General features: G+C 38.8%; 1 protein-coding gene across 1 annotated transcript in view; it reads left to right on the top strand.

Moving 5' to 3' along the window:
* The window catches only part of IMPG2 (interphotoreceptor matrix proteoglycan 2), a 56,709-nt gene that overhangs the window by 26,535 nt on the left and 12,512 nt on the right, over positions 1–17,662 (top strand). The window contains exons 6-12 of the mRNA XM_027727538.2: positions 4,298–4,344; positions 4,812–4,903; positions 7,748–7,909; positions 10,562–10,620; positions 11,900–11,917; positions 13,927–14,171; positions 14,808–14,890. Of these exons, the coding sequence (XP_027583339.2) occupies positions 4,298–4,344; positions 4,812–4,903; positions 7,748–7,909; positions 10,562–10,620; positions 11,900–11,917; positions 13,927–14,171; positions 14,808–14,890 (706 nt within the window). The remainder of the gene's footprint in view (positions 1–4,297; positions 4,345–4,811; positions 4,904–7,747; positions 7,910–10,561; positions 10,621–11,899; positions 11,918–13,926; positions 14,172–14,807; positions 14,891–17,662) is intronic.

The raw sequence follows: 17,662 nt of genomic DNA, 5'->3' as shown, positions 1-17,662 counted from the left end.
TGCATAAAGTGAGGTTGATTATAGCACAGTTTCATAAAGCAATATTTTATCTTCCTGAGAAAATGTAATAGCTGCTAATTTGACCAAATTTGATACTTGATTGGTCTTGTTTGATTAGATTGATTACAGTTTTACTAGGTGGTGTTTAAGCCCTTGGCTTTTAATTTCCAGCCAACCGTGCAAGTATTTTGTCAGAAAATTGGGTAGCTCTTGAGGGCTTGTATTTGAAAGCCCCTCTGTGCCAGTAAGCATGTATTACCTGGCCTTGACAAAGAATGTGATCTTTTGCTGCTTAAGGACATGGGTTTGCTATGCAGCCTTAACTCTCACCTTGACAGTGGCCTTAGTCTCACCTTGATTTTCAGCACTGTTGTGGTTGCCCTATGGCCTGACTTGGTCTGTGGTTGTCACCACATGGCTAACCTGGTGCTTAAGGTGACATTTAGTGTTGGAGAGCTGCCATTTGTTGGAGTCTGTGACAGAGAGAGTCCTCTGGGATCTTTGAAACTTGGAGGACTTTATTTTTATACCAGTCTATAACTAGTAATCTGCTCTAGAAGTAGTACTCTAGAAAGCTAATTTTAGACTTTTCCATTTGCCAACTCCTCCTCCTTTGGAAGTGTGATTTATACCGTAGCATCAGGCAAAGCATCACCAGCCAGTCGAGAGAGGTAATTGTCCCACTCTGCTCTGACCTGGTGCTGCCTCACCTTGAATATTGTGGCAGTTTTGGGCACTGCAATATAAGAAAGATATTAAGCCATTAGAGAGTGTCCAAAGGAGGGCAATGAAAATGGTGAAGGGCCTTGAGGGGAAGCCGTGTGAGGAGCAGCTGAGGTCACTTGGTCTGTTCAGCCTGGAAAAGAGGAGACTGAGGGGAGACCTCATTGCAGTCAACATCCTTACAAGGGGAAGTGGAGAAGCAAGCACCGATCTCTTCTCTGTGGTGACCAATGATAGGACCCATGGGAATGGCTTGAGGCTGTGCCAGGAGGTTTAGGTTAGGTATTAGAAAAAAGTTTTTCGCTCAGAAGGTAGCTGGGCACTGGAAGAGGCTCCCCAGGCAAGTGATCACAGCACCAAGACTGACAGAGTTCAAGAAGCATTTGGACAATGCTCTGAGGCACATGGTGTGATTCTTGGGGATGGCCCTGTGCATGGCTAAGAGCTGGACTTGATCCTTGTGGGTCCCTTCCAACTCAGCATATTTTGTGATTCTGTCTGTTTTTTCTTGTCTACTTTGAGGAGTTTTCCTCTAAAAACTCGAGTAACTTAGTTTAAACTTACCTTGCGGGTACATTGGCAAACACAACTGTACTGGGTGCAGATGCCCAGGTGCTGCCAGCAGGGGCTCCCTGTGAGGAGGGACTGGGGCTGCCCCACATTGGTTCCAGCCAGCTTTGACGGACCCACCCCAGGGCACAGCTGGGCCCTACACTCATGGCAGTGGTGCCTCAGGGAAAGCCTGTGTGAGAAAGGGCAAGAGCATGGCACAAGGAGAGGAGTAGGGAACAAAAAGAATGACAAACTGTGGCATAGGGAATACCAAGGTCAAAAGCACCCTACCATGGCAAAGCAAGTATTCCCTGAAGCCAAGGGAGGGCTTAGACTGGAACAGGCAGAGCATGTGGTGGCTGGGTAGAGGAGTTAGAAGTGACGTTGAGCCTGGGTGGAGGATAAGTGGTGTTCTAATGTCTGGCAGTTTCTCACTATCCCAACATACTTATATATGCAATAAATCAGTTTTCCCCAACCTGAGTCTAATTTGCCTATGGAGGTAATTGGTAAGCAACCTTCCTGTCTTTATCTTGACCCAGAAACTTTTCACCTTATTTTCTCACCTGTCTTGTAGAGAGGCTGGGTGGGTGTTTGGCCCTTAACCAAGGCCAACCCACCAGAGAACTAGGTGCTCAGTTGGTCAGATGGTCATTTTGGTCCATTTTAGATGCCCTGAGTGCAGAAGGCTGCCAGGGATGATGTGGGAACTGTGAGTGACCCGTGCCTTGTGGGGCAGTAGCTGGAGGTCAGGAGTGCCTGAAGGCTCCTCAAAATATACTGGGCACCAACTCATGGGCAACTGGATCGAGTCCTGTGAGTCTCAGGTTAAGATCAGAGCTTACCACAATAAATCATGTTTCTCACTGCCCCCTTCTAAAGAAAAGGGGGCTGATACAAGACTCAGGTAAGTTTTGTATATAGGTTTGAACTGAATAGAACATTGCAAATCCCGTAGCAGAGTTTTTGCTGCACATCGCTTTGCTTTTGTTGAGTTTTTATTCTGACCCTAGTTACACTAATCAGTCTGTAAGAAACAAAATATTAGACTCACCTCTGCTGAAAAGTAGAATCATACTTGCTTCTGAACATTAAACATGCATAAAATGCTTTTTTTACTGATGCTGTAATTTGGTGAGACTGTAATCTAATTCCTATTGAAATTGGTAAAAGGAATGCATCCTGGAGTTGGGTGAACCTAATTGGAAAATATTTCATTAGACTGATCTATTGCAGTTCTAAGATGATTAACAAATAAGGAAAATAAATCAGTCTAAAATATAACAAGCATTCTTAAAAAAATATCCTTAAGAGAGATGATCTTGTCTGTTATACTTGCTAGTAAAATTTTCCAACCTTGGAAATGATTCCAAGATTTGCTGAGGTTGTCAAAGAATTGGTAGAGAGTTATCTTGTGCTGTGCTGGCTGAAAACAGGTACCAGTGTCCACGAGATGGAAGCAGATACAAATAACTACATTTCAAAGCTTGCATATTGCTCAACTACTTTAGTTGTTTAAAAAAACGCATGAAGGTACTGTATAAACTCTCAAATAAGCATTTTCTGTTTTGTCTGGAGATTGTTTTATTTTTTGCTAATGTAATTGTTGTGGAGATCTCACCCTGTCAGTTTAACATTCCCTGAGCTATATTTTGATATAGTTAATCATTTCGTGCAGGACTAACCTGTGCCTCCTGGGAAAGGATGGGTGAAAAGATTCTTGACTTAAATAGAAAATTCATCAAGTTTGAATTCAGCTCTGTTTATTGGCAAGTCTTATGTGTCCGTGAGAGGTAGGGGGAGAGACTGTTTCAGACATTTAACTTAGTGCAACTATCATGTCTTTGATCATATGCTGGTGCCCTGGTATCTGTAGTGTGTGACTTTGGATCTGGTTGTCTGGCTGGTGCTGGAAGCCTTTGTTTTTTTTTAAGCGATAAAGAGACTGATTATACATCTTAAAGGAGGCAAAAATATCCATCAAGTCTGAGTGGAGTTTTCCTTGAGGACAGACAGCAAGACCAGTAATATAATATGTGAATCAAAAATCAAATCTGGCAAGGCTTGGAACCATGGCCAATGTTGCATATATTAGAGTGAAGACTTGCTGCAATACTTATTTTATGGCACAGGTATGACCACCAATAAAAAAGAAGTTCCTTTAGAAGTGAGAGAAATATCTCAATACAATGAACTTCAATAATTTTCTGAAGTTCAGTTTCTCTCCAGCACTTAAACTTCTAATTTTACAACTTGGGTTTTATATATTAACAGTATGACAAACCTGAAAAATAAGTTTTCCTTCATTCAGGAACGACTTGTTTCTGTCAGAGCATGTTTCCTACTTTTGGTAACTTGACAGTTGCTCGGGGCTTGCAGAATTGGCTCCAAGGAGCCTGGGTTTACTGTAAGAGCCATGTCAAAGCTGTTAGTTTTTCTTCAGGCTGGCAGTCTTCATCTGATTTTTACCTGAAATGTTTTTCACATTTGGCCTTGAGTTGTTTTATGTGTGTGTGAATCCAATAATTGGATTTGGAAGCTGATGCCTTTTGAAAATTTCCAAATAAGCAGAATAAAATTAATGATAAAAATAACCCATCTTCTTGCAGTGATTTTGGTAGAGTTATGGTGTTTGTACTTTAAAAATTGAACATTTTATAGAGTAATACAGGTTATCTTTGTGTTTTATTTCTGGTCTTCACAGTTGCCTTCTTTACAGAACTGCTAGAAGGCAAAATGTATTATTGGATAGAACTACAAGTCAGTTGGAATATAAGGGGGTTACCAATCTGGAGAGGCACATGGTGTGTTGTGTGATGCAAGTGACCCAATATCAAAGTTGCAAAAGATAACTGAAATACTGCAAAACCTAATTTTTATGAAGTTATCAGCAAAGTAGTACCATGACAAATTTCTTCTGCACATACACTTTTTAGTGTGCCACCAGAATCGCAGAAATATAACAAACTAATGTCCAACATGTCCAACTTCAATTTCTGATTTTATTTTTATCTGTCAATAGTGGGACTCCAACTCCAGCTTCAGATGCTGATGTTTCCACACTGAGAGGTCAGTTTTCATCTAACTCCTGTTAAGGCTGATTCTGAATTCCTAGATAACTGAGAAATTTGATGGTGTTCGGACTTCAGAAAGAGCTGTGAATTTTTGCATCTCTATAATGCTGTTTGTAATCTGGAGATCATGTTATGTGCTGACATTATTTTGTTACTGTATGAATCATGAAAATCCTACTCGACAAATTAGTTCTGTGCCCTTTTTACTGCACTTAATTTCACATTTCCAAAAATACATCTGCTTAGGCAGAACATTAACATTTTATTCTGATTAGTCTATTTGGTACTTTTCCTCCGGCTCTTCAGGTGTTTCTTGTGCTGTTGCTGCCGTGATTATGGGAATAGAAATCAAATTTGACTGTTGGTTTATTCTTGCTGAACTACTTCTGGGTATCTACATGTACATGGGTATAAAACCTCCCCCAAACCAAACAAAATAATACTGTTCTCTTTCAAACTCAGATGCAGCTGCCAATGTTCCTCCCCCTGATGAGATCTCCATTGAGAGTCCTGCAGGTGGTACCATCGAGGAGGTAGATGTTGTAGACACCACTGTGAGTGATTTTTTTTCATGGGGTTCAGCATTCTGTTGCCTTTCCTAAATGATACTTTTCATGGTCATTTACATTTTTCTAGTATTTGAAGGTGTTAGCATGGTGTGTTAATACTAACTAAGATTTCATAAAACCAGGGCCTGGAATTTCTAAAGGTTTAACATAATTTCCTGGGGAGGTATTTTTCATTTGCAGAGACTATGCAATGCCACTTCCCTGGCAGTGGGAGAGGACAGATCAACTGAGCTATCAGATGAGGATTTAGCTTAGAGTACTAGGACTAAAGAGGGAATGCCTAGTGGTCCTGAAAGCTCCAAGAAGAATGTGGAACATTATTATTCTTGTGGAAACACAATATACCTTAGGTTGCTGTAGTAGTGGTACAATGTGTAGGATGCAGAGAAGTGGCCGGGACAGCCTTGAAGATTCTGATTCTCTGCTCCTTTTCCTCTGCTGATATAGATGAACTTTTATTTATCGTAAGTCACCCTTACTGTCATATTTAAACAAAGGTCAGAACACAGAGAATCCTATACCCAGTACTTAAATCATCTCTGTAGAAGTGAGCTGAAAACCACTTGGCAAATACCCAGGGAAGTATTTGCTTATAGGAAAGAACTCCTCTGAATTTAAACTTTAATCCCAACTCTAGAATTCAACTGCAGTATTTGTGGTCCTACATGACTGAAAAAAATTTTGCAAACCAGTGGTATGAATCAGCTGGCTTTTGTTTTCTTATAAAAATGAAACTCTCAATGGATTATGGAGAAGCTTACAAAGTTTCACATGCTGCATATAAGTAGAAGCTGATTTATGGTACTGGGTTTTGTTCCATAACAGTATGGCCATAAAACAAAGCTGAGCCAAACTGTACACTTCTAGAGCTTTCAGGGCTGACTGGAACTCTGATATTGGAATAAATACTGAATATGAAACAGGCAGACAGCTTCAGACTCAAGTCCAGGGTCTGGCTTTGTATTATGTACCAAGAATACTTGTGGTTTGGTCCCATGTACAGCGTCATTCTTTTTCGAAACAGAACTGCCTCTGCTACTTCTGCTGGAGCAGAGAATAGGACCACTCAGTAAATCAGAAAGAAACCAGAATTAGATTGCTGCTGCTGCAGTGTTTTCACTCTATACAGTTACATCACACCTCATCATCGCTCAGTGCAGCCAAAATGCATTGCAGATTACAAGACCAAGAGTGAGCAAAGCTCATATCCTGCACTTGTATGTTGACTGTACCAGGTTTTGGGGGACTGATAAATGATTTAAAGTATATGTTGTGCAGACAGCCATATGATAGCAGTATATATATGCCTGCTAAGTGTGTATCTCTCAAATGCTAACTAGCTTGAAGTACTGCACCAGTCATTATGGTCTTTAACAAAGTTATCCAGTGAAAAAGGGATGGAGTGGGGGAGGAAGAGAATTTAACTAAAAATTTTTAGAGGGTCCCTAAACAACGTATACATTATTCACTGGAAGCAGATAAACTTTCTGGAGAAAGGTTTTTCCATTTCCTGCACCATACATAACTTGGGCTGCAGTTTTGTTGAAAAGGTCTGTTTTGGTGGGTCTCTGTTTTCATTTTTAATGGGGAAAAAGCGACAACTGCATGTAAATAACCAAAGTCAAAGCAAAAGACATTTGTCTATTTGGCTAAAGTTAACTTAAGCCAGCCTTCCCTTCCTTGCCCCAGAAATCTGACTTTTTTTTTTTTTTTTTCTCTTCTCACATCTTTCAGTATACCACAAGGAATAGCTGGTTTTAAAATACTAGGGAACTAAGCAGAAAACGTTCTTTCTGTGTTGCTCAGTCATTCAAATCAGATTTAAACTTAGCATTGCCTGCTGCCTGTGTCAGCTATGATAAGCTTCATGCTTCCCTCATGCATTGTACAGCCACTGCCACCGGGCTCCTTGGGCAGCTGTAGACCCACCAGTTGAAGGGCACTGCTTTAGCTCAGCAGAGGTCCCAGTGCCCACTGTATATCGGCGGGATCCTTCACTTATTGAAGCTGAACAGCAGAGTGTTGTTCCAAATGTAGAACTCGACAAAGGTAACTTGTCTTCCAGGTGGAATAGTAAGTAGGAACCTTGTGATAAATGAGTACATTTTGGGTAAATCAACCTAGGCTGACTGGGCTCAAGTGAGCTGTTTGAGTATCCATGGCTGTACTTTAAATTGCCTCATAAACATTCCACACAACTGGATTTCTGTTTGTACCTGAGGTCAACTAGATAGACTTGCACTGCAGACATCCATATGGAAAACAGAATTATCTGCAATATGAGAATTCTCAAGAAATGTTCTTGCTTAGTAGATTGCCTAATTAGTTGCTGCCTCTGTCCCTGAGGCTTCACAAGCACTCCATTATAGTGCAAGGCAAACAAGTGTGCTGATGGCTCAAGTGAGCATGCTGAGCTTTGCACTGCAGTTTTCATGTGTCATTAAGTATACCCGTGACCAGCCCACCAGTAGTGCCCTGAGCTGTTCCTGTTCATACAGGGCTTAGGTTTTCTGCTCCACAATGAGCCAGAGAAACTTTCAGATTTGCAGCAGCTGGAGAAGTTTCTGTCCCGTGTAAGAAAGATATTTGGATCCAAACTTGGGAATGTAGTGTAGTATTGACAGATGGCAGACCAGTTGTACACATACACATTTAGGGATGCTTTTTACACGGAGTAAACCCACATTAGGTAGGAATCTGGTCTGTGGTGAGCAACAAGGATTTGTTTCTTAAAAAAAAAAAACAACAACCAAAAACAATGGGCAAAACAAACAAAAAAGAAAGCATTTAAATCAACTCTCGTTTTTTCCCTTCTTCCTTCCCTTCCAGATCAATAATGAGATAAAGACGCAGGATGAGAAGCTAGTGAGACCTGTAACTGAGCAGATGATTGAGTTCAACATTTTGATTGCTGGTGAAAAGTACAGTGAGGAGCTGAAGGACCCAGCTACTGTGGAGCATCAACTGCTGTCTGAACGATTCATTTCTCAGGTGATTACCTTCCCTAACTTCCTTTTTCCTTTTGCTGGCTCTGCAAAGCAATAGCAGCACAAAGCATCAGTGTCAGGGCTGCTTTTTTCTCATGGGCTGTGCGGAACCAGCTTAAGGCTTTTGTTGGCCTGAGGCAGGCTGGAAAATACCCACCCACTATGGGAATACACTGTTCTGTCTGACATGCTGCCTTTTGAAGCAGAAAAGTGCCATACGTTGTGTGTAGCATGCCAGCTGCTGGAGACCCTCGTTTTCTTTTTGTGATTTTAATGATATATCCTGCTATAATTTTTGCAGGCAAAAGAGGTAAAAGTATGCTTTTGGGAGGATCAGAAAATTATGCTGAACCCCTGAATGGGGACATAGTCTAAACAGGATCTTTCTGAGGGATTGTGCTCTCATTTTCTTTCCCCCATTTTCTGATCTCCTTGATTTACTTTGCGTCATGTTAGCAAAAGAAACGAATCCAATATTTTCACTTATTTTAGTCCTTTTAAAGACCTACTTCTACCAGGGCTGGCATAGACCTTACCATTCTTTTGGAATTTTTCAGTACTCTCCCTATCAGTGTTACTGCAGTAGAGCTTTTAAACTCACAGAGAAGTAGTTAGTCGCTTGTTTACCTACTGATGCAACTTCATTAGTTCTTAAATTTGCAGGACTTGAAAATCTTAAATTTCAAAGAGACATTGAACATCTCTCCAGTGACCAGTCTGCTTAGAGTTCGTTTCAGTGTTTTCTAATCAACTCTTCCAGTTTGAATTCTTCTGTAATTAGCTGTTCTGGGCAGTGAAAAAAGATAATTTGAGGGTCTGAGCAAACCAGCCTGCCAGCACTCTCAAGTAGACAGGTCCATCAGCATCTGCTGATTTGGACATGCACTGAAATGGGATAGAGGATACCTTAACAATTACTGTCTATACAGAGTAGGTGATAAATGGGGAGATCAGAAGAATTCACAAACAGCAGAATTCATTTGTTATTTGTGCTCAGGAGCAACATTTCTTTGAATGAATTGTTTGCATTGCAGTGAGATCCTCTCTCAAATCTAGGCTGCCAAGACAACTCTTGCTCCTCATTTATGCCCAGAGTGAGCAGTTCATGGGACTGCATTTTAAAACTCCTTCACCCAGTTCTTAAACACATGCTCAAATCCCACTGGAGTCAGCGGGAATGAACTATGGTTTAGACTGTTAGGCACATACTTTAAAGAAAAAATACATAGGTGCATTATACATATAAATATACACAAGTATGTATGAGTTATTAAAAAAATTGTTTCAATTATTTTCATTTGAATGCTACAAATAAAGTTACTGGCCCACCAATATACAAATGTATTCCTAAAGTATGATAATATACTGCTGTGTTCTAATTTTCCTCTCCCTATTATTTCCAATTTTTTAAAATTTTGTCTATAATGGTGGTAACTTTATTACCATAATTTTCTTGTGTCAGGGAGTTTGTCTTTCTTTTTTCTTGGGAGAGGTATTTAGAGTGCCATATGGCAGCTCATCATGAGGCTTATCTTTTCTCTAGCTTTGCTTCCTTCTTTGTCCCATCTAGTTGGGGTTCTCTGTTGAATCCCTTTTACTGGGGCCAACCCTCTGCCAGATCCTGAGCCAGATGGGAAAGAGATGTACTCTTCACTGCAGCCAAAAAGCATCACCACAACTGTCACAAGTTGCTAGCGTAGGCTAGACATCTTAATTTTCCTAGTTGTGTGGCCAAGTAGCAATGCCATAGTGTGTGTGTGCATTAGAAATGTCAGATGGGACAGAGTCCTGGCACATGGATGTTCCACTCCTTTGATCCCTTGCCTGGTTTTCTCTGAGCATGAATAAAGAAGCTCTTGAAAAAAAGAAAGTCGGCAGCACTTTGATTGTTTAAGTCTCACCAGAGACAGTTTAAAAATAGGGATATCAAGGAGCGGAATAAGAATTTGCAGAGTAAAAAATAATCCTCAACTGGCAAAGATCTTTTGGGAGCTAAAAAAAACCCTCAAAACTAGCATGAACCTTCAATATTCCATATCTTGTAGCACAGTTGACTATTGAAACAGGTGTGGATGTACTTCCATTTTGCTGTCCCCAGTTGTCTTTTTTGAACAGCACTGCTGGTCTCTCCTGAGCCCTTTGTAAGTTTAGGGCAGTGGAGATGAGCTGTGTTTTACACTATGTTGTGCCTCTTTGGAATCTGAGAGGTCCCTTTCTTATGGCAGCCGCTGCTCCACTTAAGTTGCTAAGGTCCAGAGCATTTTCCTGATTTCTTTTTAATCCAGAGGGGTGTGGGAAGTAATGGAAACTTTGGGCAGAGAGGGATTTGTGCTGCATAAATAAGAAAAAAGAATGTAGTCCACTATGGGCCGTGCAGGTCTCTGCAGTCTCCTTGAATGTGTCTATACAGTTGCTGGGGAATGCTGGATGTTGTTCTTCATACTTTTTATTTTCCCTTTTCCTTTTCTAATAACAAAACAATGTCACCAAAACTACTCTTCGATAAAGAAAGAGAATATTCAACCATTTTTTCCCCGTTAGATATAACAGCTCAGGTATATTTATGGAAAATGTTGAAAACACTTCCTGATTTTTTTTTTTTTACCACATGAGTAGGGTGAAGGTGTGTTAATCTTTTGTTTTTTCCTCAAAATAGATTAAAAGTGTATTTGAAGTACTACCTGGATACAAAAACATCCACATCCTGGATTACAGGTAAAAAGATACTGATGCATACGTGGTGGTTGGAACTGATCATGTATGGTGGTGCAGTGAGCTACCATGATGCCTGGAAGAATGTTGGGCATGTGTGGGGGAGTTCCTAGGATGTATTAACCAAAGGACAAGTGCTTTCATATTTGGTACCTCTATATATAACAGTTGAAATAGAAATACAGAGCTGTATGCAAATGCAAATATCATGGTTTGGGGTTTTTTTAACGATTCTATCATAAAATTAAAAGGTACACTAACATCTAATACTTCTTCTGTACTGTTGATATCTCCTAGTATTAAACAAGGAAGAACACAAACTTTTTTGGAAAAATGTGGTGTATTTAAATTTCTTTTTGAACTTCTTAATGTTAATTTGGGATGACTCTAAACTTTGGTGTTTAGAATATGTAAAGGTCTTTCTCTCTTGGATCAAAACAAAGGTGGGCAAATAGTTTGATATGCAATGTTTTTACTCTCTTTATTCCTGTAAGTATTTTTTTTAAGACTAATTTCCTGAATTCAGTTTGTGCTTCAGAATGACATTTTAAGTTAATTTGCTAAGTTAATGCATCAAACATCTGATGTCTGAGTTTTGGGGTACATGGATCACAAACTGTGATTTTTCTTGAATGGACTGGATATAACTTTCAGAATCTAATGATACTGTTCATGAGTTAATCTAAATTGTGTTTTCTTGGAGACTGTAAGCTGTGTTTCTTAGAATTTATTGCCTAGGGAACTGTAGCTAGATTACATACAGGTAACAAAGTAGCTATAGTGAGAAAGGTTTTGTGGCTGGAACCTTAGACTGTGTCCAGTTTTCAGCCTGAAATGTAGCAAAACCTTCCATCTTGGTATTTTCAGTCTAATACATTTGCAAGCTCTTGGTTCATTTGGGGAGACAAATAAAAGTTGGTATTTCTGGCAGAGCACCAGAACTCTCTCCTCTGCTGTGCATGACAAAACCCCAAGGTTGTAGACTAAACCTTTAGGTAGAATTAGTGAGCCTTGATCTCCTTGATCTTGAACTGCATTATGTGTAGTAAGCTGAGATGCCTTTGCTGATTCCTTGGGTTCAATAGGAAATATCAGTTCAGTAAAAGCAGAACAGTTTATGTAGCAGAATAACTATGCAACTTAGTAGTATTTTGCTTTGTGCATTTTCAAATTAGTGTGCCCTGTAGAATACCAAAGCAAATTTGTAAAAACTGTAAGACTTAAAGGAAATTATGACACCGATTTAACAGGTTTTGCTGTTCTGTTTTGTTTTTATATTCAGCCCTTCCGAGGAAGACAGGTAAAGACAACTTTTTTATAAATATTGTCATAATACAGATGGAAAAAACATGTTTAGCTGGAGGACATTGTTTTGGGGATTTGTAGTTTTGGCTCCAGAGCAAGATAGTTATCCAGCATAAATATTATGTGACGGGTTCTACCAAAAAATGCAAGTCACTGATCTGTTTTGATTAAAGATAAACCTAATTTGCTTATTTAAGTCCTAATAATAATAATAAAAAAAATACTCAGGGAAAGTCTACCTAAACACAAGTCAGCTACTGGGCTAAGAGTCTCTTTTGTGAAGTAAACAAAATTGCTTAATGATTACTCGAGGTCTTCATATTTTGCAGCAAAGTCTTGAATATATCAGGGGTGATTATTATACTGAAATAAAAGTAGGCAAGAAAACCACAGTTCTCCAGCAAAGGCAGTTGCTTTAGCTACTTAAAGGGCAAAGGTGCTTCACGTTTTACCAGAATTTTCGTAAACGTTCTTTAGCAGAACATGGGATCAGTCTGGACTTGTTTTTCATCAGATATATGCAAGTTAAGATTACTAAATTTTCTTTAGTATTTTAAGAATTTCACAAGACAGAAAATGAACTGTGGCATTAACTTACTAGGTGTATTATTTTCTTTTGTGTATATCTCAGCAAAGGCATAGCCAGTTTCCATGGAGAATTTTAAAGAGCATTCTAATTTTAGGAGAAAGGTTAGATAACACAAATCTCTTCACAAACTGTAGTGACTTAAAGCCATCCCCTACTACTGTGCACTTCTGGAGGATAAGATGCATGCAACTGCTCACAAAGACTATGTTCCAACCACCAGATGTTTAGCCTTTTCCAGACAGATGATGGTGTTGTAGTTATTTGTTTGGAATTATTAAAGGCAACTGACAGTACAGTTGTGTTAAATCTAAAGGTTATGTTTGAGGAGCATGCTCTGTTCCATCTTTGATGTGCCTTTTCACTACTGCTGTCTTTTATTTCCTCTTCTGACAGTCAGTGTCCTTGATGAGCTTATTTTGGACTTATTTCAATGATAGAGCCACCAGCAAAACTCCAGCAGGCTCCTCATTTTAGTCAGTGTGTTTGCAGATTATGTCTCTGTTGTATCTGGTGCTGGGACTTGAAGACTCCCCTGAACAGAGAAATTATTTTAGCAATCCAGTTCAGCTCCCTGGAATGAGCAAAACCTGTATTCAGGGCACATTTTTCTAACACTTCATAGATTACTTAATTTTCTTGCTGTATTCTGTGTACAGCCAAAATATGTTATATTTTCTAAAGCTCCCTTGTGCTTATGCCATGGTAAATTGGATTGCTGCCTATACTGTCATGTGGAAAAGGACATGCAAATGTATTCAGAAAAAGAAAATTAAGATAATGGAGGAGAATTAATATGAAAAAAAACTAAGCTGTACACAGATACAAAACCAAGTTATAGAATAAATGGTCAAATGAATCTAGATAAATATTCCCAATTATAAGCTGTATGAAATACCATTTTATTGCTATTAAAGACATTCTTTCGAACAAGTTGACACTGCACAGTGACAGTGATCAGGGCTCTCACTTGCTACTGTAGATTGCTGCTATATACAGCCTGTTTTTCCTTTTGGTTTTCATACCTCAGAACCATTCCCATCATTGGCATGACCTTAAAATCATCACTCTCACCACTGCATGCTGGTGGGTCCATTAATAATGCTGGTAAAAAGCCAGCCTTTTGGTCTGCTTGTGGTCTGTCTGCCATTCATTACTAGAAGTACAGGGCTGGGACCAGACCAGGTGTCAGCTTTTGGTAGCCTTTTCCTTGAGAACTTTGCATTGGTGGAAAGCACAAGCAGATACAAAAGTGAAAAGAATTAAATAGTTTTTATTTAGAGTCCTTTAAAGCCATATGTTTTTATATTAAAAAGTGTATTGAACAGGTTCTGGGGAAAAAATATCAGAGTGTTTGCTATACTTTGGAAAACCTGGCATTTCTCATCTGTGTTCTCTTTGTCTTTGTACAACTGAAGTGGGGTAGAAGTTCACTATGCTGTTACATTTGATGGAAAAGCCATCACCAATGCCACCTGGGACCTGATTAACCTTCAATCCAACAAGGTGGAGGACAACTCCTTTATGGGCATAGAGGATAATCCAACAGTTGTGTACACCATCAGTGATTTCCGAGATTATATTGCTGAAATCCTCCAGAAAAATGCTTTGCTTGAAAACACTTCCTTGTCTTTAGACCCTAACTCTCTCCAGCTTACTAATGGTGAGTATTAATTATGATGCACTGGTGTGTCACATATCTGAATTTTTATAAACTAAATCTCAGATGAGCAAATTATTCAGTTGCCCTCTTAATAATTAAACAGAGAGAACAAAACCAACTATGTTACAGCTTCTTTTGCTCTGGTCTTAACTAGGCCAAATCATTAGCAGTAGCATCCCATTTTTTTAATCCATTAGTTTAGTCTCTTTTTTTTTATTTTTACACTAAGGTTTGTGCTGTGCAATTCCAGTAACACTTCCAAAATAGGAATAAAACACTTCCAATAGGAATAAAAAGGGTTCACATGATACACCTTGCACCAAGGTGACCTTCAGCTTAGTAGCCCTGTGTTGGCCTTGAGCAGCACAAGGAAATAACTGGGTTATTGTTGAATATTCAGTGATCCTGCTAGAGGTGATGAAAGAGGGCTGTCACCCCTTTGTTCTTATCTTTCCTCTGTACTTCCTATCAGTGATTTGGGGGGCATTTCCAGGAATAAAATCTCTCTGACAAATTTTTTGAGAAGATTTTACTCACAAATCTGAGATCAGAGAGGGTTTTTCAGTCAGTCTTCTAACATAACCTCCTCACACTGCTATGGCAACCTTTAGATCCCAAGTATTTATGTTTTCACAGTGAAAGAAATACTACACCCCACGTCAGAAGACCCATCCTGGATTACTGAGCATCCAGTTGTGCTGGAGCGCCCGGAGTTCGATGTGAGTATGGTTCTGAGCAGAGGCCTTTGGACACATTTGAACAATTTAACTCAGCAAGGTGGAATTGTAGCCAACACCCAGAGCTCCTCTATCCCACTGTACATGCAGAATAAGTAGTAATGAAGGCATACCTTATATTAGAGTAAAAACTGGTGAAATCTCTCATATAACAATTCTGGTGTCTGTTGCACCAGTTTTCTGTGATCATCTTGTTTAGACTGTAAACTGCTCTAAAGGCATGATTCTTCCTTCCATTATCCTATGTTTTTTTGGAAAGCAACAAATAAATGTAAACCCTAAAGCTGGCTACTGGAAGAGATAAAATGCTAAGTTTCATATGCTCCTTTTGTTACTGTATTACCTTCACAGAAAATTCTCAGCTTGGTTTTATGTCTATCCCCCTAATGCCAGCAAAGGAAACAGAAATATAACAGGTGGTGAAATTGTAATTATCTCCTCTGATTACCTCTGGAACAAGCCAGGACATAGACTGAAGTTCCCTATTGGACAGGAGGCTCAGTATCCCTAACCGTGTCTGTACAATGCAAAGGGACTTTAGGCAGAGATAGTGAGTTAGGTGCTGGCCACACTGAGATCAAGTCAATTAGTTCTGCCTACAGTGAGAACTTCTGAATGGTGGAGCATTGTCTGGGCAGTAGGTTTCTGCTCTGCACTCAGTTGTATAACACAGATGTGCCTTCCACAAAGAAATGAGCTCAGATCGTGCCATAAAATCCACATCCCCCTGTGCTGGATGGTAGGTTCTCACTAAGCCTGTTATGAGACAATGCTGTGACAGACACATCTAATTTCAGGTCAGCTTCTGAAAGCTTTATGTAAGCAAAATTTGTAGTCACTTGACAGAACCCAAATATTATTAGAATGGAAAGAGGTATAATATCCTTAATTTCATGCCAGCTTTTCCTGAGTTTTAATCACTGGTGTCTAAAATACAAATTCATATGAATTTACCATAATGGCTTAAATGTGGTATGGATTTAAGTTAACTTTCAGAAAAGGTCTTTCTCTTTACTAGAGCTGTCTAACTAGTTTAAAGTATTGCACATATTTATTTTAGTAAGACAAAGAATTCTTCCATCTTTACATTCTATCTGTGGATAATCTGGCAGATGTGCAGGAAAGAAGATTTTAGAGTAGCGGTAGCTTTGCGATAATAAATTTTAACCCAATTTTGGGGAATACTATGTATGAGAAAAAATTATGGAAGTTATATTTTTCTAATTATGAGCTATGAATAATCTATGACTTCAATCAAGAACTCTAATTACATAAAAGATATTGAGTATATCCCCAAACCAGCTGTGTACAATCTGCAATACACAGATAATTTGGGAAGTAACTTCACATAAATTTAAGAAAATCAAAAACATGCTTAAACAGTAAAAAATTGATCAATTACTTCCAGAGATGTCAAACGTTTATGGATACACTTAAGTAGAACTGCTAGCTATGGAAAAGAATTTTGCTATGATTCTTCTTAGCTGATTTGAGAATAAGTTGGATTTGTATTATCATACATACTTATGACATAATGTGGGACTGTCATGACTTCACTATCTAATTACTAGCAGATGGTACCACTAATTTTCTTTTGAGTTTTACAGATCTCTTAAAAAGTAAAGCAAAATTAAGTCTATTTTTCGAAATCCATATTTTCTTGTTATTTCTGTGAGTTGTAACAGGTAGAATGCTCTGGCTTGCTGAATACAATGCCTTTCTGGCAGCAGAAAATGGAAAATCAGGGAGGGATTTCTGTGTTTGCAGTCATCTGTCATATTTGTAAGCTTTTCAAAAGACATTAGCAAAAACCAGAACTTGCCAAGGTGATATTAAACTTGTTAATATAATATATTGCACTGTAACAAGAATCTTTGAATAATGTTAGTTGCCATAGGAACATCTATCCACATTCGAATAAATGATGAAGTGCAATCCCTGGCAACTAAGTGCTCACATAAAAAAAAAATGTATTGAGAAGCTATTGCTGGTAGTCCTTATTCATTCTTTATGGAATTTATACATGTAATTTGTTTCTAATTTTGTATAGTAACTGTTTTTACAGGTTTATTTATAGTGGTCAGTTTTGCCAAAAAATATAATTGCTGGAGCACATGTCTATGTGATATATATAATTTTCAACTGCTTGTTACCATATAAATTAAAGAATGTGAAGAGACTGTGGTGGCATAACAACTGGCATTTTTAAATGTGATCAATGCAGGTAAACAAGTAATTTAATAAAAATACCTTAACTGGCCTGTTCCCAAAGCATTCAAGTACAGTTTGAATGAAGCTGAAAATTTAATTCACCCACAACCAGGAGTAAAATTTCAAAGTGTTTGGATTCTTCCCGTTATCCCTGCTGGTCAAGTAATAGAAAGAGATTTGACAGGAATGGTGAGCTACAGAAATAGTTAGAATGGTTTTGAACTGTAATATGTATTATAGAACCCTGTGTCCACTGCCCACTTAACTTTGCTCATCACCATCAGCAGTTGGTTAGTTCTTAGTAAATTGCTGCTTCTTGAAAGTGCTTGGCAGGTTTTGTATCCCATGGGTTGGTCCATATCACATTGATATGTGGGCATGTGTCTGTGTGAAACACTAATTCCCGAATTTTAGGCTGGCAGCTTGCTTTTGTAGCCTTGACCAAATAACTTATCTCTTTATTAGCTTTTCCCAACATAATTGGCTTTTCCCTCATCAGACACCATGATAGTAGATTAATATTCAAAGATGAAATGTGCTAAC

The sequence above is a fragment of the Pipra filicauda genome, unplaced genomic scaffold (genome assembly GCF_003945595.2).
Source record: "Pipra filicauda isolate LSUMZ 115617 unplaced genomic scaffold, ASM394559v2 scaffold64_size3178608_pilon, whole genome shotgun sequence".
NCBI classification, from domain to species: Eukaryota; Metazoa; Chordata; class Aves; order Passeriformes; family Pipridae; genus Pipra; species Pipra filicauda.
The sequence above is the reverse complement of the archived record's forward strand: the minus strand, read 5'-3'. Positions and strand labels throughout refer to the sequence as shown.